This window comes from Anopheles ziemanni, chromosome 3 (assembly GCF_943734765.1).
Source record: "Anopheles ziemanni chromosome 3, idAnoZiCoDA_A2_x.2, whole genome shotgun sequence".
Taxonomy (NCBI): Eukaryota; Metazoa; Arthropoda; class Insecta; order Diptera; family Culicidae; genus Anopheles; species Anopheles ziemanni.
In genome coordinates, this window is record NC_080706.1 from 93,326,219 (window position 1) to 93,350,709 (window position 24,491).

Below are 24,491 nucleotides of genomic sequence, written 5' to 3' on the forward strand. Positions count from 1 at the left end.
TTTAAACTGGTTCGATGCCAGCCTTGCCGTAGGAGCGTGCGGGCCGCGGGTCCATCGTGGCCGGGACTACTAGGGGGGTGGTTAATTGACGGCGGCGACAGCATGTCGTACAGGTTCGTTATGTGCGCTTGTGTGTGGCTTTGGTTCAATTGAACCTTCCGAACTTTACCGCTTTGCCGTTGGATCCGAATCGAGTTTGGGAGAAACTGTAAATGATTGTCTAAAACCATACTCACCGCCCTTTTAAATGGCAAACTAAATGATGAACTATCCCAAATAATTTAAATTAAATGAAAACAACTTTCACAGTTTATGATAAAAGTTTACTTTAATAAAATATTCTTTGTTGTGGGTTACTCTATTGAAAAGAGGAGAACCCACTGGCGTATACGATCACATTCGTTAAGGGGACATGCATGGAGCTTCTTTTTTTTTAACTCAATTTTACTTTCCGGTAAATAATGATCCAACTTAAAAATAATGTTGTACACCTCGGAGTGAAGTTAAAGCACAACACTTCACTTCGCTCTTGGTCACTTCTTCTAACTAATGAATGTTACCGATCATTTCTCCTACAACGCATGCCCCAGCGTCTCTCTTCTCTTATTGTTACTTAGAATTTGTTCCTCCTACTGATCAAACCATTCCATCCTCTACTGCTCGATGAAACTCCGACCAATGTATCGTCCTTCCGCTAGCCGATGCTTCTTTTTAGTCGCTTCAAAAACTGTTAATAAATATACTGGTACAGGAACGAATGCGAAGCGTGTAAACCGGCACACCTTCGCCATACTGGAACAGAAAAATTTGTTGCACCAGCTATAATTTATCATCCGAAAGGTTTTGTTTTACTCTTTCTTAGGTTATACTATCTTTCGAACGGAACGCGGGATAAGAATCGTGGTGGTATGGTTTCTGTCGCATGACCATTTGGCCATTTCTACCGATTTCACGCAATAATCCACCCGTAAGCCTCGTTCGTAACACAGAAACGCTATATTTTATCGTTACACGTATGATAAATTGAGATTTATATTTTTTTTTCGTATAAAAACGGAACATATTGTGTGCAAAAATCATGCTTCAAAAAAAAAAAGGGTGACAAACAACTTTACTTCTTCGCTAAGGAGCAAATAGGCTCACCCAACTAAAAACAAATTCTTTCCGATCCATCGTTACATCACTCGGTTGAGTTCTGCTGGGGAAATGGAATCGGGAGCTGAGAAACTATGCTACAGACCAAACCGGAGACGCTTGAGATGCCCAAACGGTCCCTGGCCTTTCATCCCCGGGCGAATATAATTGACTAACAGCAATGGGCTGAACTGCTTTAGCTTATCGATAAAGTATGAATCTTAAACTGGTTCTACAACGGTATGCGACTTTGTTGAAGATACAAGACATATAAGATAATACGCAAGGAGTTGTTCAGATAAAGCGAACTGAACGACGGGGCTTTTCCGGTTACAGTTTTCCCAGTTTGTCGCACTTCGTTACTTCCCACAGATTGCGTTAGCCTGAGTGGAGTGGCCTCCGCTCAATCACAGTATGCTCGCAGCTCGACGTAGGAGCAGCTCTTCTTGCAGCACTCGTCGTAGATGCCACCGGTGCTGCGACGACTGCGCCGATGGACTCCCGTGCCTGGGTAGGGAAATCCGGGCGGCAGGGTATCCGGCAGGGTGGCCACCTCGACCTTTACCCGCTGCTGCTGCTGTTGCTGGTCGTGGTAATAATCTGAAAATAAACAAATCGAAGACGAACGATACGAGAATTAGCGAAACATCCAGGAGGAAACCCAGGTTCCAGGATTTTCCAGCGGGTTTGTTTTGCAGAGAGAGGGGGAGGGAAAGAGAGTTGCTGGCAGCCTTACCGGTGCGATAGTGGGTCAGCATCGGGTACCGTCCCTGGCAGAGGAAGGCCAGCGTTTCCGTCAGCCGGCGGCCGCAGTAGCGCGAGCGGGTCAAATGGCTGATCAGGGCATCGCTGTTCGGCGTGGAGTTGCCCTTGGTCTCGTCGAGCAGCAGTAGCACGACTACCGCCACGAACAGGATCGTGTTCATACCGATAAAGCCCGAACGCATCTGGAACCAGAACGGGGAATGCAAAGGGAAGAGAAATTAGTCAGTGGTCGTAAGCCTCGTTGCTACTTTGTTTTTCATAAACAACACATTCCGATTGCCCCAGTTGGTTGCTTTCGGCCGTTAGATCGATCGGTAATTGAAATCAGCGTAAACACTGCGTCGGAGTGAAAGGTCCCTGCGCTATGCCATTTAATACTCTCATTATCATTATTACGGTTCTTCAACACAACAGGAATAAAAACACAACCAACACACCGCACATTGGACTCCGATAAGAGATTGTAAACAAAATTACCACAACTACCCCCAACGGCGGGTACCAAAGTTTGATCATCTTGAAGAGTCGCAGGGGTGTCTCACAGGTTTGTTTCCGTAGGTAGGCCCGGGCTCTACCTTCCAAATCTTGACTCATTCCGGCACTAAGGTGAGGCAGCCCGCAATCCCGTATTTGCGATGAATATTTAGAACCCCCACCGTGAGCGGGTCAGCTTCTTATCAGGGTTGGGAGTTCACAAAGAAGAGCAAGTAAATAAAGCTGCAGGAAATTCTTGGGAAACAACACATTTCCCATGTGCTCGGTGAGTGCAAAAACAAGCTGTTTATTGCCCGCAGACGGTGCCAAAAGTGATTACCGCGTGAAGGCAATCGACCTCGTGTCGCACTTTTGTTTTGTTTCAGATCGCACGATAAGCCACCATATACATCATGTTGGCATGGGTTTTTGTCAGCGGTGTTTGTCGACTTTCGAATTTCTTTCGCTCGAGAGACGAGCTTCCTGATTTTGGGCCTATTAAGCTGGAACTCCGCGATCACAACAATGTCGCGTCCGGGGAACGCTCGATGGCGCGCGAACGATTGCGCGATTAATTGAGGTTCATTGAAAGAAACAATCGCCTCAGGGACAGCCACGGTTGAAGGCCAACAAGTCCTTGGTTTTCGGAAAAGATCCCACGATCGTCAGTACGATCGAGTGTTGTTCTGACCGTTTGGAAGTGGTGCAATGGAGGGTGGAAATAATAAAATACGCTACTTTGAACAGCAATATAGAAGCTAGACTGTCTCATCAATCTGTAGACTTCGCGTTTACTCTTGTGTGTAGTGCCATCTCACAAGGTGCCATAATTGGAGATCCAACAGAGTGACTCGAAATTAACGAGATCGTTGAACTCTCGGAGAAGAGCTTAGATATCTTCAGAGCTTGGCTAGATGTGTTCAACCTCGTTTTGGACATAAATCAATCCCACCCAGAATGAACCCAAAATCCACTTATGTGCCATTTCCCCCACGTTATGTGTGTGGCAAGCATGCGGAGGAAAACGCCGGTCCCAGAATTGGCTCAACAAAGCGCGGGAATTAATCAGGCGGACGCAATAAGACGTTCGCGAAATATCCGAGGACCTCCGTTGGGGACCACAAGAGGTTATACACAAAAACTTGAATAAAATAAGAAGTCTTCATCCAATTTCGGTGCAGCGTATGAACTGGCCAAGCTGCCTTGTTATGACATCGGCCCGTTTTTCCCCCGCCCGTCCGCCCGCATCGGGAGTGAGGTTCGAAAAGCGAGCTCCCCATTTCGCCGGTCAATGAATAAAAATGAATAAATTGTACCGGACCGCGTGTCCACTCGCCGATTAGGAGGTCCCCGGTTGGGTCAATTGAGAGCACCGATCGAGAACGCGGTCCGGGTAGGTGTCTCGGTTCCGGAGCAAAAAAAGTTCCTAGTGCCGCATCTCGTGCGCCGATGACACGCCAAAAGCGCGGTGAAAGATTGCCCACGAGCATGAGAGCTTGTGCCTGGTGCTCACGTTTCTATGGTATCTTCCTCAAGTGTTTCCCCGTCTTTGATTGATCGTTTCGCACACTGTTCCGGGGGGTTGGATCACGGGTTCAGGGTCCGACAGAGAGTTCGCCAAAACTCTGCCGAAGGTAGCAGTACCCTAGCACTGGCTGGGGGGTTGCGTTCAACCGCACCGGATCGGTGGCAACATTGTACGGCCACCGAAAGAACCTAATTGCCTACTGGACACCCGGCAGTCGTCCATGGTGGGCGTCAGCTCGATGCTTGAAATAGATACGACGTCCACACCAATCGACGCGAGCAAACGAGGTACGATAAAGACGCCTGGATTTCTGGGCGCGTTCCGCACCAACCGCACAGTGGGATAGGGGCTGACCGTTTAATTTACCGGTACTCGAAAACTTTGCATAAAATTAAGGACATACTTTAACATGTTTGCATACAATCTCTTTAAGTTAAATTTGTTTACATAAAAAAAGATTTTCTATCTGTTTTTATTAGTGCTTTATGAAGCGTACTTTTCTCTAAGGTATTAACGTTAATTTTCTTTGGCAAAAATGAAAGTGGAAAATAAAATTTACTAAAAAAATGATTTAAAAAAGTCAACAAATGAACTAAACAGAAAAATATTCAACATTACGAAGCTGTTGCATATTGAAAAGAGCAATTAAAAATTACCACTCGAAAATAAAAAAAAAAAAAGTCAAAATTGACCATAGATATGAACGAACCTGTTTCACTGTGGAAGGCAGCGATAGGGTTCCACTAATGTGTTCTCCTTCTTCATAGAAGCCGGCGTTGGTCGGGTCTAGTAATAGACCACAGTTGTACCATCCTAGTTCTAGCCCGTGAGCGATCGGACATGATAAAACTCCGGGCGGACACAAATGAAAATAAATGATTTCATTTAAACTTAGCAGGCAGTACACGGCCGGTGCCGGATCGGGAAACGGGACCATACCATACCGTCAACGGTTTGGCCGGTTTCCGATCCTCGGTGACGCACCGTGTGTCCCTGCGCTAGCGGAGAGCCCAGTACCACCGCGGGTGCCGATTACGGGTTAAATTTGTGTTAACATAATCAAACGCTCCTGTCCGGCGGTCGGGTTGGTTTAAATTTATGCTGATTGCTCTTTCGCGTCCGACCGAGGGCCGGCACCCATGCAGGTTTCCCCCGGCCGTGCGCGGGATCAAATAAAACTTTTTGAACTATGACCTGCGTCGGCGTTGGTGATGAAACCATTGCGAAGGCTCTCACAGACCCTCCTTCTTGCAGGAGGACTGTGATTGGGGTCGTAAATCATACTCAAAGTATGTGGAAACCACTCTCGTACAGCTTTAATGCAGCTCTCTCCCAGCTTGTTACGGCCCGAACCTCCCTGGAGGGCAAATCATAAATTTCCGCACGGTTCTCTCGAACGATCGAACGTGCCCTTCGAATCTTCCTTCGGTGGTTTCGTCTCGAGATGTTATGCCTACCGGAGGCCACCCGGGCCCGACGGTAATGAGAAGAGTAATCATCGTAACGCCTGCCGGGTGGATGCTGCGGCCCTGGAAGACCGACGGCCCACGCTGGCCACGACTGCCAGACAGCACATTCCGACACGTAATGGTGCAATCGAGGTGGTGCAATTGCAAACGGATGGCCACAAAAACATAAAAAACCATAAGCGAGCTCGAAGAAGGTGCGCACAGAAAAGTCAGAAATGCCAGCCCGAATGTCGAAGGTACACAAGTCACCACACTTCCACGAAGACCTTTATTAGCCGGATAGGGCGGATTGGGGTTTATGCCGGGCGCATGAGTCAACCGGCAATGTAAGGCACGAGAAAATGGGGAGCAGTTGAGAAGCTGCAACCCGAGCAAAAAATAAAAAAATAAGCGCGACTCAATCATTCAGTCCGCGCGTGTACATCATCGGGCGTATGTTCCAATCGGGCATCAGGGCTGCATCAGCGCATCGGCGCTTGACCACTTGTTTACTTCTTTGCTGCACTCTCCCAATTCCCGCCTCCGACCTTCAGCACACCTTCCGTCCGGGCCTTTTGCTTCCCTTCAACCGGTTCTCGCGTTGTTGTGGTTGCTGTCCGCCGTCAAGCGCGCGCGCGCCCCGCGGTCGCATCTTTACACGCGCTCTGCACGAGGTTAATGTTTTGCTGCACTCGGGTGCGTTTTTACGGGGTGCAGCAGGCAAGGTGGGGCAGAGATCCGGGCGCCGAGATTTTTTATATTGACCACATAATTCGGGAAAGAAAGTTAGTGTCCGATTGGGCGGTTGATTGAGTGTCAAGTTGAGATTGACAGCTGGCTTGCCAATTTAAATATTCCTCAACGATAAATCATTTTGGATAAAATCGTTTACTAATAAAATCAATAAATTAACCTGAACGATTATTTTCAACATGTTTTCCGAAAGTGACAAATTTTGGGAGATAAAAAAATCCAGTGTCATGGCGCACTGTTCGTTCTGCTCCCAACGTCGGAGAAAACGCGTTTGCTTCAAAAAAACCAGCTCGAGCTCTCGGCCCCTTTCGAACTTCCACGTGAAGTTGCATGTCCCGCTACCGGCTGGACACTGCACTCGAACTTGATTTACTTTCCTTTCTTCGGTTACACCCTTTGTGCGGGAACGGGCGAATGCGAAATCGTAATGATTTCATAAATGATGCAATTACGGCGTTTATCTAATGTGTCTCGTTTGGGAACTGTAGGAGAAAGATAACGGCAAGCGCAGGAAACCCGTAATCTTGGCGTCGCGTTCCATGGTGCGCGATATCTGGCCGTATTTCCGTTACATGTTTATGTTTTACAAGCAACATTTTTACATTCTTTTATGTTCTGGTTCGTCCAGCCCCAGCGAAAGATAGTAAAGTTGGTTTCGTTTTAAAAAGAAGACGAATTGGAATCGGTGTTGCTACGCTTTTTGGAGGACATCTACAACCGAGTCCCATTCACGCACACAACCTCGTATGCAGGATCTCTCGCGTGAAATGGAAATGATCGCCATCTCGTTGCCTTCACGGCCGACGGGGTCGTTCGCCGTTCATTTGCCGTTTCCTATGACCTACATACACGGTCTCTCCACCGGCCGTTCCAAGCTTGTTGTTCGGTGGCCTTTTTTTTCCCTTTTCGATTTTGTTGTTTTTGTCCGGATATTCGTCCAACCGTCCCGGTCTACGCCTCTCATATGGTCGACGCCATATTTTATGTTTTGCTTCCCTTCCCTGGTCCCTGCTTTATGGGTGTAAAAGCGAAGGGATTTTCCTATCTGTACCTATCACACCCCGCTGCTCGCTCGATCCTAAAGTCAAGATTGATATGGTACGGTCCTTCTGGTCCGGGTTGCGCCGATACAGCTGTTGTGTGCACCGAGAGAGAGGGCGTTCGAAAATGGTTGAATTACTCCAAAGGGTACCGTGAGCATTGGGTCAACATAAACACATTGGGTGGTAGGCCAGCGTAGGGCGGTGGGACTGCGATAGCAAGCTGCGAAGCACAATCAACAACAAATGCACAGCAAACAGACGCAGACAGTGAGGCAACCTGATGGATGGCCGAGGGAACCCTCATCCCAATCGCAGCCAGCGGGTCACTACATCGTCCCACATCAGTCGGGAACCTTTGACCCCTGCGCTCAAGGGGGTAGCCCACACCCTGCCGTTGGGCCCAGCTGGTCCTGCTGAGGGCAGCTGAGCGTACCAGCGTACCGAAAAGCCAGCGCTTCCAGCAGCGAGGAGCTGTGGTGCTATTTTTAGAACACTCTCCGGATAATGGAATACTGGTCCCTCCGGTAAGGCACCGAAAGGCAACGGAAGGGCTCGGGGGAAAGCTCGGGCCCGTTCCCACACGTCTCGGTTGGGAACGCACACGCTTCAGACTGATGCTGATAAAGCAAACGAAAATAAAACCCCCTGACAGCACGGCATCGGCACCCGGACCGTGGCCTCGTTGAACCTTTCGCTTCCTTTCCGAAAGGGCCCAGGGTGTCTGTTGATTGCCGTACCGAGGGAGGTCGAGGGAGAAAAGTGGGAAATTAATCACAAATACGACTGGGTACCACGACCACGGTGTGTATTACTTCACTGTTGGCTGTTGTTATTCTGCCCCCATGGGATCGCTACTGTGATGCTGTCCGTCTGTCTGTTCTAAATCTGTCCAGTGTCTGTAGTGCATCGTGTAGCGTAGATCGTCTGGAGTGATCGTTTTTGTTTTACTGACTCTGTTTTCGAGAGCTTTTCTTTTGTCTCGTAAATGGTTTCTTAACAATTTTATTTATTTTCATTGCTTCAAGTTTCTACTGTTTTTTTTATCTGAAATTATAATTAGAATATTAGATTAGAGTTATTTCGAACTCAATCTAATACAACCAATTTGTTATGCACACTGAACCAAGATCATCAGAAGGATCAATTCTTTTAGAACCTACCTTTGCTTTCGGCTTCTTCAGAGTGGCTCGAACACGGTTGGACGCACGACAATCGTAACGCTACGCAGCCAGGTGCCGACGGTGCCAGCAAGCTCACGATCCCGTGCGAGCGCAACTATTTTCGAGCAATTTTTGTTGAAAATGAAAATAAAATCAATCCAGCATCCAGTCCGTACGGTGGCACACATTCAAGCTTGGGCTCGGGAGTTCGAGTTGGTTGGTCTGCTTCGGTCCGGAGTTTCTAGTTTACTCTACTTCCGATGTAGTTTTTGCTTTTCCAATGTTTATTTGCTGTACTGATCGTAATCACCAACTGATTCACTAGGACATGGGGAATTAATGGCCCATCAACACTGGACACTTGAGCACATTTTATTCGGAAATGTGGCTTATAGTTGATCAATTGATCGGTGTTCAATCCACAACAAAGTCGATCACTTTCGTATAACACTCGGTCATGAATTCATTCAGATTGCACGTTGATAGTTTATTGGGAGGAACCACGTAATTTATCTTTGTTTTATGAATTCTCTAACACAATATGATATTCAGTTTTCGTTGCATTCAAAGCTGCTGGCAGTATGTTTTACGATCGTTAGCAAAGTGAGTGACGGATACCGCTTGGAACGAATCTTCCGGACGCCTTTCGGGATGGCTACTACTGGAGTTGTGGAATGGTTTTCGAGCGAACAATCGTTCACGAACGGTACACGTCAATACTATTCCAAAACCGGGACGGATGACGGGGATATTCTGCCTTCTGTTGGTGCAACGACAGGTTCAAAGGTCACTTCTTCTCGGCAGGCCAGATCGGACTCGATCAGCCAGACGCCTAACGGAACAACACGCACAGACGCACGTGCACGACCAGAACGAAAAAAAAAAAATGAAAGGATCACACAGACAAACACGTAACATGCACGCGTTGACTCCAAGTTCTTGTTCCCCCGGGGCTGGGATGGGATTTCGCTCGCTGCTGCTATCTCGTCGACATCACAATTGCAACTGTACGGTTTTCAGCAGCGAACTAGCGCTTTAAAAGCCCACAGACTCACAGTGGTCACTCTCCGGTGCCTGTCCCGTGATGAACTCTTCGGGCATTCATTCGCTCTCGCGACATTTTTCGTCGTGGGATGCTGCGCCAGCATCCTCAAAGGCCCGGAGGAACATAATAAGGATTCATCTCGCGCTTGTCCGATGGATAATGAACTCAAGTTTGCCACTCGTAGAGAGTAAAAGTAGCAATAACATTGCTGAGCATTTCTGTTGAGGCTGACGATCCGAGATCGGTGTTATTGATCGAGTGGAATAAGCAAATAATCCTTTTTTTCTAAATCCTATTTATGTTTCCAATTAATCTGATTTACATTTTTATTTGTCCAAAAATATGAAACAAAATGAGAAAATATGTATACTACCTTTTTCACATAGATTTTTGGTTTTTAACATGATATTGAACAGTTCTGAATATTTTGTTTATTCCGTTTCATCCTTTTATCATAATAAAAATATAACAACCTAATTTTGTTGATTTTTTAGATCAACCTTATTTTTTATCTTTTTAGTTCCTACATTAGCCAACAGTTGAATTATGGAGGAGTTTAATATCAAATATGAAAAAATAAATGCTTTCGTACTATTTTTAAATTCTGTGGATACTATCTCGTTCAATCTGGTAAAGGGTAGTTTTTGGATGTAGGCGGAATAATTATAGCTTTTCCGTGAACCGTTGAAGCATGCGATAAAAGAATGACGTCAAACTAACGTCGAAAGATTTCCTTTCACCATCTCACTTTGTCTGCATTGCCACACTTCAGATATGGTGAGTAGAGATATTATGCTTTGTTATTCAATCTAAAAATAAAATGTGCTTTAAGCATAAAGAAAAAAAATAGAAAAAGAAAGTAGATAAACATTATTGTGCAGAACTTATGCCCCACGTTTCGAAACCTCTTATATAATGTTGCAATATATTTGATTTTATACCAATTTCATATTGTCAATATTTTTTTTTAAATTGTAAATAATTATTTAATTTTAAAAAAAATGGGGGTATTACGGGGATATTTATACATATAAAATTCACGAGCCATCAAATTCTAAAGTTGATGCTGTACCCTGCTTTCATATAAATGTAATTCCTCTCGAAGCCTCTGCCGATTGTACAATATAGTGGTCGATAATCAATGGCGCCGGGTTGTAAACTAATCTATCACGGGCACGTCAAACACGTACTGGGAACCTAGAATTTGCAACATGACGTTTCCGCGAAACACTGATATGAGAATGCGGTGGCCGACGCACCGAGATGACGATCTCTAGGCGATCGTGACATGTGGCCATGTGCCATGGCACCGAACGTGTGCAATGTAGGTTAGCTGGACGGAACCGTTTCTCTTATGCATGATTTAAATTGTGCATATGAACGGGGGTCCGCGACAGCCGAGCGGTAGCGCCGGTTAGAAAATCGGCTCATGAGCGCCGGGGCTCACCACCTCGACGGCGTGGGTTCGAATCCCAACCGAGACCGGACCCCCTCCCCTGTACGAGAGGAGTGACTATCCACGTACAACAGGGAAACAAGTCTCGTAAGCCCTTAACGGGCAGGCATGACCAAGAGGTCGTTACGCCAAGAAGAAGAAGAAGAAGAAAAAGAAGAAGATATGAACAAACATTTTAAATTCTAAAAACTCATTAACAAAGTAACTGTGCATGTTATTGTCGATTATAAGAGATCCAAAACAGTTCTTCGTAACTATCAAAAACTATCCCGATGGTTAGGAAGAGATGGCAAATGAAAACTTAGCGCCTTCGGTCACGTAACGGTTAAGCAGACGAAAAAATGACTCACATGACTTAGTCCATTTTCGTTTCCTAGCACAACGAATCTGCAATTTAAATCTGTCGAATAGGGGGCAATGTTTTTTTCCCACTTCAACTACTTTTGATCGCCAAACGATCACCATAGGGCAAAGTGGGCAAATCATAATGCAAAATTACGGTGTGAAGAAAAGGCGCAAAAAACGCCATCGACTTCTTCCCAGTTCCCTCGCCTTTCCGTAGGCATATGTAGGTAGGCATGGACGGTCTATTAATAGATGGGAAGATTACCCACCGATCGCTTTTACGGTTTGGAAACGCGCGTTGGAAAGGATCACGGGCGAACGGATTGGCCGTAAATAATTCCTCCAGACCGTTCGCCCACTGGGTCCGTGGCTAAAAATAGCCCCTGCATGGGAAGCAATAAGTTTTTGACCGGCCCAAAGGCAATTCGCGACCTGTTGCACACCGTTTGTAAGGGGTTTCACAGGCCGAGTACGGGGCTCGTCGGTAAAAATGGGCATCGGTTGCTCGGTACGCTCAACACGCCACACTTCGGTTAGCTGTTAGCGAAAACCCCCGACGGGTAAGGAAGATGGAAACGATTTGAAAGCGGAACATAAAAATTTAAATTAAGGTACGGTCAGAGCCTGATGCACGGCGGGAGGATGAGGATTGCAAGAGTCTTGTTTTACTGGTAAACAAAACTATAAAACCGTCTGCAAGTTGCAGCGGATTGGTGGAACGCATTTTAATGCAGGGGGAGATTTGTTACGGTCAATAAGTTTAGCTTTGCCGTCAGAGAACATGAAAGTTGACTGGAGTTATTCCAAAGTACTGATGTGCTTACTAAATATTTTACAGATTTCTTGGAAGAGTAGCACAGAAATAGAAAGAGGTGCAACAATATTCTATCAACAAGCCGCTTTTCAGTGGCATCAAAATTGGAAATTTGTTTGCATCACTCGACCCCCTAAGAAGAAGGTTTATGTTGTCGAATCGATGTTTATGTTGTTGGCGAAAGTAAACAAGGGAGATACGTGCAAAAAAAAAAAAACAATCACGGTCACATTGGTTGCCGTGCGGTGCTGCGCAAATGAAGGTCAGAAATGATTTGCATTTTTCCGGTTGTTTTCGCTTTATGCTGCTTTTTTTAAAGCGCCATCATAGTTCGGGTTTATTACGCCCAATTGGTTACAGGAAGAAACAGAATCGTAAAAAGCCACATGCCGTTTGAATTTCTTTCATGATTGGTTCTGTTTCAGGAAGGATGATAAAACGCTTGCCACCATGACCTTGCTAATTTATTTTTCTGTTCAAACCTTTTCTTGAAATATTGGAATAAAATAGTTTAGTCCTAATTGATAGACAAGAGACATTAGAGGTAGCTAATTTTGGATTTATGCCACTTACCAACGGCTAAAGATTACTACGAGATGAAACAAAGATTACCTAAAGTGTCAGTGGATCAGCCTGTCGAACAAGACGCCGACGCCGACACCGATCTAATCTTCTCGTAAGCGTTGGCAACGAGGAAAGGCAATTGCACTGGAACCGGCGGGCGTAAATATTAACCCATGTTCCAATCAGACCTTACCGTATCACCACCGTGCTGCTTATCAGTAGCCAATGATGAAATCCCCCGCTTGACCTGCCCGGACCAGCTGAGGAAGCTCGTTTGGACGTAAACAACCAGCACTCGGAGTTCCGGCATGTGATTGTGCGGGTGGAAACATTCTGCGGCCTGCTGAGGGTGGACATGTTAGTGACTTTAACGCTGATTGATTGTAGTTTGCATCTCAGCCGTAATTGAAAAGGAGAGTTAGCTTAGGATGGAACTAACTAACTCATATTAGACAGTTTCACAAACCACCCAAAAATGGCCTAGTTTCAAAATAGTAGCGAATTCGAATTTGAAATTTACTAAAAATTTTGCTATAAACACAATCCTCAAAAATAAAAGGTCTTTCACTTTAAGGGTTGGTGAAGGAACTCCCGAGCAATGCGCCTTAAGTTATGCTATTGTCTAAGCATATTTAAGAAAATTTAAATTGTTCTTATCAATTTCGTGTTTGATTTTGAAAAAAATTACAAGTACTTTACTTATTTTCTTTCTTTCAAGTTTTCAATAAATAGTGCACATTTTTACTCATTCTGTTTATTTACGGAAACAAATTATAATATTTTAAAATGGGGTTTTGTTCGAATTTAATACCTAATGTGTGCTTCTAAAAAATACTTAAGATAATAAAAATAATCATTATCGTTTTATGAGACATTGTATGCAGCATAATTGGAAAAGAGTTAAGTACTGATGTTAAGATCATTTGAGTGCTTAACTAATTTAAGGAATCGTTTATGTCACGTCTGAGCGTGTTATAAAGTTCAAATTAATATAGTAAAACTATAAGTCAATCATATTAAAGAACTCTAAAATATACTGATCCTTTGACTTCCAGAATTTTCTCTGCCATCCTTACTATTTTGCTTAACTTAGCAGCTATTTTCACATCTGTCTATATTCCATTCCCTATTTACTGCCCTTCTCTTTCCATTGACTTTTTTTTTTAAACTTTATAAACTTTCCAACAGCACATTTGGATAGCTGATCGATCATATTTACACATTTCATACTCTCTGAATCAGTCCCGTTTGCTAACGTACAGATCTTAAACATTATCGTAAAAAACCGAGTAGATTTAGTGAATGTGTGTAACCAATGTATGATTGGAAATTCCATTTACGTGTAGAGTGTTGAAGTTTTAAATCATATTTAATCGATGTTCAATCTTTCTTGGCCAATTATAAGACTAATAGGCTGTTCTTCGCAGGATGCGATCAACTGAGGTCCTATAAACAACTAACATACATTTAATATTTTCAGCTTCAGCCTCACTTTCAAAAACATTCTTTCAAAACATCATGTCAAGGAGATCGCATGGATAAGTTTTAGTTTCATCTGCATGAGTGGGGATTGCGTGTTATTTCAATGACATCACTATATGAAAATGGATTTTTTACTGCTGGTGAAAACTTTCCTTAAGATTCTTCCCGGTGTGTCTCCACGCTCGTAATGCGATGTAGCGGTGTTTGTATATAGAAAATATTCTTTCCAACCATTCATTCCTAACAATTTACACAATCTCCTTCCCGATCGACTCGTTTTCCTAACATGATACAATTTCCTAGTCACAAAGGCCAGTCTCTTACAGCGTTTCTAGTGAATTTCGAAACAGTCTAGCTTATAGTCTAGCATTGGATGCTACGACATGCCGGACGACGGATCGTCCAGGTCCTGCCCGATAACAGGAGCGTTGCTCCGAGGGGCTTGATGATGCGGTGTGACGGATGCAGATTGAATACCAACCGAAGTGCTGGGACGAGTACTACTTCGACTACTTCGGCTACGGCTACTTTCGGTTGCGTGATCGAATGGCTTCTCCCGTTCATGGCTTCTGGTAGGATCTGGCAATGGGGCAGGTTTACCATCATCCACTAGCGTTTGCGACAACTCTAGGTCATTCATCCCCTCGGACTCGATAAAAACAGGATCCCCGGACGTTGGGCGGGTCGAAGAAGCGCCATCGTTGAGCAGCTCCTGCTGAGGTAATGGTGTTGGCATGTCTTCAGCGGCGACACGGGTGTCTTCCCCTATGCTGGCACTGTGCTGTTGCTGGTGCTGCTCTTGGTGCTCCGGCTCCTTCTCGTTATTTACAATGCCCTGAAGTAGCTGAAAATCAAGCTGAGGATCCTGCGGCGAACCGGAAGACGGATTGCCGCCGAACTCGCGCGGATCATAGTCCGCGAAGGCCACTTCCTTCTCCCGGCTGCCGTCCGGGGACTGGCGCAACCGAGTGATGCGCGTCTGCACGATCTGCAGATGGCGTCCGATGTACTCTTCGCTCGGTGCCAGCTGGTGAGCATGGGAGAGGCAAGCTTGCGCCTGCAGAAGCTTACCCCGCTCGACGTACACCACGCAGAGGTTGTGCAGTCCTTGGATATTCACCGGATCAAGTTGCAGGATGCGCTTGTAGCACTGAAATGAAAGAAAAGGGGTTCAACAATAACAAACGTTTATCAAATCTCCTCAAGACGTACATTTTCAGCTGCATCCAGATCCTTAATGTTGTTGATGTAGATGTCTCCGAGCAGAATGAGCCCTTTGATGTGGTCCGGATGGTACTTGACGAGCTGGTTCAGGAACGGTGCGGCTTCCAGCGGCCGATGATCGTCGGCTAAGAGCAGCGCTAGGTTGAACAGTGCACTGCGAAAGTCTTGCTTCAGATGAACCGCTCGTCGGAACCAGTTCTCCGCTTCGTCCGTGTTACGGTCGTCCATCGCCAGCATGCCGAGGTTGAAGTGAACTCGTTCATTGGATTCTTTAGGAAGACAACATTTAAGCTTAGATCAGTGATTCTGCTTCTCTTTTTTTCCCTAAAATGTCTTACCATCTTTAGTGAACAACTTCAAAAGACGCTCTCGAGCTATTTTCCTCAACTCCGGACGTCCCAGTTCTTGCAGCAAGATGGCCGAGTTCAACAGAGCCTGTTCGTGCTCCGGATCAAACTCGAGGGCCTTGTCGAGATAGGCCAAAGCCTGAGATGCTTTGCCTTGTTCGAGAAACACCACTCCAAGCTATTATTGCGAAAAGAGAAACCTATGTTAGTCTACCTCACAGCCTACGAGGAAAATAGCTTCACTTACATTGTAGTAAATGTCCGGATTGGTGCTATCGTAGAGTAGCGCTCGCTCGTAAACCTCCTGTGCTTCCTTGGTGCGGTTCAACTTGATCAAAATATCGCCCCGGTTGATGTACGCTTGCGTGTAGTCCGATCGCATGCTGATCGCCTGTCGGTATAACAGGTCCGCTTCTTCCAGCCGGGTCGCGTTCTTCGAGATCAGGTTCGCCAGATTGAGGAACACGTTCAGGTGATTCGGAGCGATGCGCGCCTGGTACGACTCGCCCGGTTTCGCCTTCGGTAGCAACGACTTCGCCTTTAGGTACGCCATCTCCGCTTCCTTGAACATCTTCAGATGATTGTACGTTCGGCCCACATTGATGTGCGCCCCGACGTCGTCTTCCTGTACGCGTACGGCCTTGTGGAAGAACTGCAGTGCCTCCTCGAACCGGCCCTCACTCTCGAGCGCATGGCCCACGTTGTTGAACAGCTTCGCGTTACGCTGGTTCACCTTCAGGCCGGACATGAAGATCGAGTACTCCGATTCCCAGTCCGCGTTGCGGTTGTATGTTTTGAGTGAGTGCGTTAGTAGTAGGAAGCCGAGGCAGCACCAGGTCATCTTGCGGGACCAACGCTCCGAGAGGACGTGAAAACCGTACGCTACCAAGATGCAGAAGCCCATCGAGGGCATGTACAGGACGCGCTCGGCAATCACGAAGCCCACCGGAAAGAAGAGATTCGAGGCGGGAAGGAACGGAAGCACCATAAACGCTAGTCCCTGAGTAGAGAAGGTAGAAGAATTAGTTAGGCTCAGTTTAACGTAAAGATTCATTTTCTAACTAAACGAACATCCATTGACTAATAGTGATGGGTTCTCGGAACCGCACCCACCGACCGGAACTGCTTCCGAGCATCTTTAAACCGGCTCCGATTCCGGCTTAGTAAAACCCCGGAGTCGCCCGGAACCGTCCGGAACCGTCCGGAGCCGCTAGTCGGCAGCCGGAGCCGGCTCCGGACGGCTCCGAACGACTCCGGACGGCTCTGGACGGCTCCGGCTCCGGTCGGTTCCGGACGGCTCCGACGGCTCCGGCTGCCGACTAGCGGCTCCAGACGGCTCCGGACGGCTCCAGACGGTTCCGGACGGCTCCGAGCTTGGAATATTGCACCTACCTTACGGAGCCGCTTCCGATATGGGTGGAGTCATTCGGAAGCGGTTCCGATTTTTTGTCGAATTTACCCATCACTATTGACTATTTGGCTAAATATAAAACGAACATAAAATCCCCAAATTAATATCTCTTACCATTACAACGACTGCCGACTTTTGTCGATGATTCTCCACGAAGGCAACCCACGCCAGCACGCCGATGAGGGAATAGGCACCGAGCGTGGACAAATTTCGTGGATCGGTGAAGGACTCCACCAGTGGCACCGTTCCCATCGTCCAGTCGCAGCACAGATCGCACGGAAACAGCAGCAACCAGAGGTTCACCGAGACGAGATAGTTGTAGGACAGCTGTCACGCTGGGGTGACCGCCACCGAGGCCGGATTATCAAACCTGTTGAGAGAGGAGCGAGTCATGAGGAATGGAGATTGTAATTAACGTGGTCACATTCTCGCGCACGCTTAAAGGTATGGAGGTTGAATAAAACATAAGGATTCCGTAAAGGAACGTTTGCATAATATACAAATCAAAATCGACGTCGAGAAGCATATTTTTATGAGTGTTACTCGGTATACATCATTGGTGGTGACGTACCACACGATCACACAGATTTTAGTTGACGAAAAACGAACCGGAGTTGAGTGACATTGAATCGTACCGAATGGTACCGGTAACGGTGGTATTATTTTCCTTGCGTTTTCCCATACTGTAACCCCACCTTTCTTGGAGTTGCTGACAGGCATGCCTCTTATAGTGTACGTGTTTGTGTCTAAGGAACACTTTTACCTCAAGCTGTTGTGCGCTCCAGAAAGCCCCCTTAGGTAGAGCAATAAAAAGGGGGAGAAAGGGGCTGCTATAGAAGTAAACATTCGGCGCCAGTAGATGTATTCAATGAAGGGACAGATTGTGTTTCTAAGAACGAGGGGTATAGGGTCAGGGTAGGTCGGGTCGTAATAGACGACCAGGTGCGTACCGTCAATGTAGCGGTTCGAAGTCTTTTGCGAACGAAGCCATCAACTTTTCCTATTGCACGATTGCACCGTCATAAAACTATCGTAAAGGTTAATAATTTTCACGCGTTGAAATGGCTTTCCTCGGTTCCGTGCCGTATCGTCACCAGCGGAAGGTAACGCACACACACGTGTTGAATGGAAGCGTGGGGAAGGGTTAGTTACTGGAATTTCTGGTCCACTTAAAGGGTGGCTTTAAATTAGGTGTCTTGAATATAGTTTCAACATTAAAAAAGTTAATAATAATTTATTTAATAGTTGAAACAATTGAAAAGGAATGTTTTAGTGTTGTGCTTAATGAATCTTTTGGCGAGATTCATTCATATGAATCTTTCACCTAAGATTCATTCAGATGGATTCATGAATCTTTGCGGATTCTAATCTTCACAGCTTAATGAATCTTTCGAAACCTTAATGAATCTTCATGAATCTTTCATGGATCTGTCATGAATCGCCCCGATTCTTTCATGACTGGTGACTTTTCACCACTTGGTATGTCTTTGGGATTCATGAATCTCTCGACGAAAGATTCATGAACCCCTTATAAGGCAGAGATTCATTCAGATTCATGAATCTGAATCAGATCTGCACAACTCTAGAATGTTTGGTTTTGTGAAGTTTTTTAAAGGATTTTTTTCTTGTGATTAGTCGAACTTGCATTGTATTTTGTTTGGGGTTTTTATTTGAGCAAAGATATTCGGTAATGAACTGAGATCAAATAAATGGAAAACGAAGGGTTTTGGGTTTAGTAGGTTTTTAATATCATAAACCTCCTGCTCTCTGTCACGTCATGGAAATCCATCGAAACCATTGACCTGTGATCCTGCTGAGTGCCGTTTTTTTTCTCTCCAGACCAACAGTAACCCGATGAATGGTCGTTACTCCTCGGCGTTGGTGACGCGTATTTTGTTCGGTTTATTTTAGGCCTCTCCCGACCTTGCGCCTGGTGGACCCTCGTCAAAACGTGAAACATAATTTATGAAGCGGCAGGTTTCATCAGATTCGTGCATCAGGATCGCGGCGGCAACGGGAGGAGGAGACGGAGGATCCTTTTGCCCTTTGCCACCAGTGACGGCGAGGTGTAAAGTGCGCCGAACCGTAGCGACGGAGCGAAGTGTTTTGTGTGCGTGAAATGGACGCCTGGTCCCCGCTCACCCGGCACTCTTTCCCGACCCTCCCCATGGGATATTGAATTTCGTGTAACCAAATGAACTTTCCACGTTCCACGTCCGAAAAGGGGACATTATTTTCTTTTTACCCATGGACACCCGAAAATGGTGGGCCTTTAAGCCGATTTTTCAATAAACCCGCCCAACACATGGGGGAGGGATCGGAAAATTCGTATGTCGCTTTTAACAAAAAAATAAATAACATTTGGGACAATAACATGGAGGCGCCTGGTGGCTCTCGGTTTGCCATGACTTTTTTGTTACCACGTTATATGTCATGCAATCGTGCAACCCGAAAAACCTTCCGTGGTCAAGCAATGTTCAATATGGCACGGTTTTCATACATGGAAAGTCTGTGTTTGACTTTTTTTTGTAAAGCGAAACATCAGTACATTATTTTAAAACACGAATGCTTCAACATTTTTCATTTTTAAAGTATTCGCATGTTGCACACCAAAAGTATCTCCTAAATTACAGATGAACTCTTCATTAAAAAGTTCATTACGAAAGTCATGTTTGTTCTTCTGTGCTTTGAAAATATTTTGGTTGAACACTGTCCTTCCTAAAGGTATGCTGGTTGGTACCGTTCCGTAACCGTGTTGGGCGTAAAGGTCACGCATTTCTAAGCAGTGAATGCAATCGGACAAACTTCTCCGCTCTGAACCATGTTAACCAGTTGATAAAGGAACCGACCGAACGAGCCGCCTTTCCCAAAATGGGACCGACTGTTGGAGAAATATGGCGCCTAGACGGTGGTTCCGGCGGTGCAAAACGACCGTAATCCTAATTAAATTCCCTCGTATCTCGTTTCGCAGCGGTGTTACGCCTGCCTAGACAGGAGCGTGTAGCGTTGTTGTACCGTCCCCGGGTGCTTGTGTCTGACGGTTTGAAGTTTGATATACGACCTCAAGCACCGGCACGCCCTGCGGAACATTACTGCAGCAACAGCCGAATGCACCGGGCCCGACCACCAGCAACCAGCCATATCCGATCGATACCCGATGAGCATTTGTTGTTTATACGATGGGCCATGTTAAACCAGCAGTCCCCACTTCGGCCTTACCTATCCTACACCGATGGGACCAAACAACATTCGGTGGTCCCGAGATCTGGTGCGCCTTGTTAATACAGTCCGAGGAAGCAGTCGGGCAGTCCTCTGTGCTAACACAGTTGTAGTAAATTCTCGGTGCAAAATCGTACATCCAGGTGTAGCGTATCTCGGCGGGACCTCCCAGTGGACCTGCAGTCTGATTTCGGAACGGTGAGACACATTGGGTGGATGTTTCGGTCAAGGGTGATTTATCATGCGTCGCACAAAAACATGTTGACCTAGATTTTCTCCCTCCGTACCGTTTTTAGGTTTCAAAGCATGTAGTTTCTTTTAGCTAAAACACGATGACATTAGAGAGAAGTTGTTCGGAAAATGTCATTTTGGATAGGTACTTTAACCTGACCTTCATACCTTCAAAGTACTACTATGTAAAATTAAAATTGAATAATTAGTTTCTGGAGTAATCTTCATGATGATTATTTAATTTTGTTTTGAACAAACTTTCGAGTAAATAAAAGGTTAACTTTTGTGTCTTGTACTTCTAACTTCTAGTGTCTAACCTTTTCGTTTTCTCTTTATAACAAAACCGAGTATATTTCGGGATGCCAACTATCAGATCTGGTATTGAAAATCTTCTTCATAATGATTTCATATTCTTCTCCTAACTCGATTGCCAAATAATAGTAGCCAATTTCGGAACTCCTTCATGCGACCTAACCTCAACCGAGTGCGAGCGACCGATCGTGCTGCAGATGAACAAAATTGCGTTTCCCAAAGATAGGCATCACCTAACTGATTTGCCTAAATGATTCATTCGAACCGTATCGATACCTCGAGCTCCCGAACAGGGAAGCAGGTTGTGTGGTGGTGCATCAGGCAATAAACAGACCGCCGTGCAACATTTTCTTCTACCAAACTCGGCACACCGATCGGGCCGGATTGGGATTTAATTGGTGCCATTAAAGAACGGTAAATAATTACCCAGGGCTCGAGAGTAAGCGTCCCTGCGTCCTCTGCGTGCAATTGATAAAAGTTCCGGTTCCGGCCTTAGGACAGGGTTCTCGCACAGGGAATCGATTCGTCGCCATCGATTCATTAGGGACTGATTAATCGAATCGGACTCCGAGATCGGTTCAGGTCACTTTTGAGGGGGGATGACGGTGTCATTCTGTGGGCTCCATCGAGCTGTGACAGCCGGGTGGTCGCATTGTCACAAGCTCTCCTGCGGATGGCATTGTGCTTCAAAATTTTCTTTTACCAACCACGGGACTCGGAAGGGAAAAACGGAAAAACGGAAAGCTAATAATTAGTGCACTCACCTGGTGAAAACGGGCAGCTGGGAGCCCATGATCTGCAGCCGGGCGAACAGCAGGGCGACGGTGGTCACACACAGGACGGCCAGACGTCGGCTCGCTTCGTGGGGCCACCAGCCGGCGGGCAGGGCGAACGATTTCCCGCTCATCATCGAGCGTGCGAGATGGTAGATGTCACCGAGGCGGATCTGTGCGAAGCGGAAGGAAAGAAAACACACACACACACATGGATAAAATTCAAGGTGACGGTGAGCGGGGTTGAGAAGATTGGGGAGGAGGAAAATTCAATTGTGCCGACATTCTACCGGACGGTCCGCCTTGCCAGAGTTTTCAAACGGTCTCCACTGTGGGCAAGTGTCGATAGTCAACTTTTGACCTGGGACCGAACTCTTTGTTGCTCTTGAACGACATTTTACCGGTATCGTCAGCCGGTGATACCGAGTACCCTTTTTGAAAGGGTAGTGGACATATCAAATACGGACAATTACTCAGCGATGAAGCGCTTGGTCAAGAAATAATAGATCCTTAAGCAAACAAGGGACATTGCTCGAGGTTAAATTGACGTAAAGTTTCTTTCTTGTTCTCTCTTGTCGAAACATTCTTTATAATTTTAAAGGACAAAAATATTAAAGTATTTTATCTGAATAATAATAAAACACATAAAGAAACAAAGATGATAATTCACGAACATTCATCAATATTCCAATTATGATAAAAATGTTATCCATTTCCAAAGAGTTCATTCATTCGACCAGCGTTGAACACATTGATTTGGGTTGCTAACAAACCATGTGCGCACTTGAAAGTTAACGACCCAACAACCACCCACTCTTGGATGCTTATAATCCGCCTCGCTCCACACTTGTGCGAGTTTGCCCATTTGCCATCAGCTTCGATACACTGCGTGCAGATGTTGAAATATATTCATTTTCCTGCGGTATAAATTATGATCGCAAATGCAAACATCATTCCATTTTCGACGCGAATGTGTCGGTGTTGATCATCGACCATGGGTAGCAGATGCAACCACTCCGCTCCAGCAACAGTGCGCCTTGGGTACTAGTGTTCGTTTCGATTTTCCCCGTTTGAAAGCTGCCTAGAGCTTCGAGGTTTTAAGCAAGCTGCTGCTCGCACTGGATGTGTTTAGGGCGGGTACTTTCCGTTACCGAGTGCACTAACAAGCACAAATACATTCCCGCGCCGATGATGGGTGATTATGGAAGGTGGCGGCATTCTGGCTGAACCATGTCGGTGTTGATTATGATAACGGGCTTGAAAGTTGCAGCCCACTGCAGAGCTGGAAGGGTAAGTTGCGTCGTTTCGCCTCGTTCGGTTTGGGGATCACATTTGGTGCGGACTTTCCCCGGCACGAGAATAAATAGTCTGAGTGGCGAAAATAAAACAACTCACTCCAAGCCTTTGTTTTCGGAGTTGGGGGAGTTTCCCTGGTTAGAGGGAAATATTCCTCGCATCTATCGGCAAACCCAACGCGATCTATAGTTTTCGTTCGCATCACTGTACCCTCAATAACCAACCCCGGGGTTTCCGCGATTGTTCGGAACGAGTTTTAGAATATTTACAAACTGGTGCTACCGTCTATCGTCTGTGGTACGCCTGTTTGTACAACTTTTCCAAACTCGCCCGACCGTCACCTCATGTAGAAAGGAAAGGTTTCCCAGCTCGTTATCGGAAGGAACGATCAGGTGGTTGGGTAAAATTAAAACCCTTTCGGAAAGCCTTGGAGCATAATGATTATAATGAATTCGTTTCCTTCTTTGTCCATACATTGATTCCATTGTGCAGTAATAACTGAAAGTTTCATAAATTTTAGAAATGTAATTTAGAGTATTCATATAAATGGAAGTACTGTAAACTATTTTATTAACGTATCTCAGTTGAAATTTCAAATATTTCAAATTTCTGTTCCAAAGAAAGTGTGGAAAAAAATTAAATAAAATCTTGTCTTGTGCTGTTGTCATTCCCTTTCACGTTCAATTCAATTAGTTACTATACACGCTTGTCATTGTAACTGGTGCATTGAAACCGTCAAACTTTGGCAACTTTTTGCTAATGCTTACCAAAGACTGTTCGTTAATCAAAGGCAACCAAATCATCGCCTTTCCGATTCCCCTGCAGACTGATTTTAATAATTCATAGAACCATTGCTTCTCGCTACTTATTGTTCTTCCATTCAAAAGAACAAAGAAAGGATTGAAGTTATCAAGCTATTCATTTTGAGTTTCTTGCTTGCATATTGAGAAAATGACATTCTTGAGAAAGTATGCATAAATAATACCGATAGTGAACTATAATACTTTTCCATAATGCTATTCAATTATGCAATATTTAACAGTTCTTTGTAGTTGATTTTGATTGCGTTTACATGAAATCGATCAATGACATATGGAGTATGAATTAATTGAAAAATTGTCAACCAACAAAGCGAACTATTCAATTTGTGAGCCGACGCAATTCAGTGAAGAAAAATATACGAAAAGTTGATTGGAATTATTAAAAATAGGTCACGGTAACGAATAACTGTCGTGTGTAGCATAAGGAAATAAATGAAATACAAATTCATTCCAACATGGAAAGCACAAGTACCATTAATCACATACACCGATTGTTGCTGGATACAGAAATTAATTTCACCTTCGTGCAATTTATCATACTTTAAAATAAGCTTCCACTAGTTACAACTCGCCTGCCATCGGAAAGGTACGCTCGGAAAGACACAGTTCATGGTAGCTGCTGTTTTTGAAAGGAAGAACATTAAACCAACATAAACGAGATAAAAATACAACACTCACTTTCAGATGTTCATTAGTTTCAATTACGGCAGTTAATGCTGGGCGGGAGTGGGATGCACTTGGTTCATTTTTTTTATTTTCAAATTGAACTCATGATTCTTTCTCCCCCCCCCCCCCCCCCCCCCTCCCTGCTCGTGGTGCATAATTTATGCTGCTGTTTGCTTTCGC

The 24,491-nt window shown here is 45.4% G+C and overlaps 2 protein-coding genes across 3 annotated transcripts in view; both read right to left on the reverse strand.

Annotated features, from left to right (window-relative positions):
• Nucleotides 1-462: 462 nt before the first annotated feature.
• LOC131286215 (bombyxin B-2 homolog) lies at nt 463-9,101 on the reverse strand. 2 transcript variants are annotated; one of them, XM_058315140.1, is made up of 3 exons: nt 8,306-9,101; nt 1,871-2,081; nt 463-1,734 (listed from the first exon to the last, which is right to left on the reverse strand). In XM_058315140.1, the coding sequence occupies exons 2-3, from the start codon at nt 2,079-2,081 to the stop codon at nt 1,538-1,540; spliced, it is 408 nt and encodes a 135-aa protein (XP_058171123.1). In that variant the 5' UTR covers nt 8,306-9,101; the 3' UTR covers nt 463-1,537. The 2 variants fall into 2 exon arrangements, with proteins under 2 accessions (XP_058171123.1, XP_058171124.1); XM_058315141.1 differs by lacking the exon at nt 8,306-9,101 and adding an exon at nt 7,958-8,085.
• Nucleotides 9,102-14,387: 5,286 nt separating this feature from the next.
• LOC131285874 (protein O-mannosyl-transferase Tmtc3) overlaps nt 14,388-24,491 on the reverse strand; it is a 99,583-nt gene continuing 89,479 nt past the window's right edge. Inside the window, 6 exon segments of the mRNA XM_058314728.1 lie at nt 14,388-15,161; nt 15,224-15,504; nt 15,574-15,760; nt 15,830-16,582; nt 17,108-17,363; nt 21,520-21,701. Of these exon segments, the coding sequence (XP_058170711.1) occupies nt 14,388-15,161; nt 15,224-15,504; nt 15,574-15,760; nt 15,830-16,582; nt 17,108-17,363; nt 21,520-21,701 (2,433 nt within the window).

Bases quoted from the DNA above. Each gene is read 5' to 3' on its own strand.
- LOC131286215 (XM_058315140.1), bottom strand. From the start codon at position 2,081: ATGCGTTCGGGCTTTATCGGTATGAACACGATCCTGTTCGTGGCGGTA. The intron at 1,735-1,870 runs GTAAGGCTGCCA...GTTTATTTTCAG, and splicing joins GCTGACCCACTATCGCACCG to ATTATTACCACGACCAGCAA.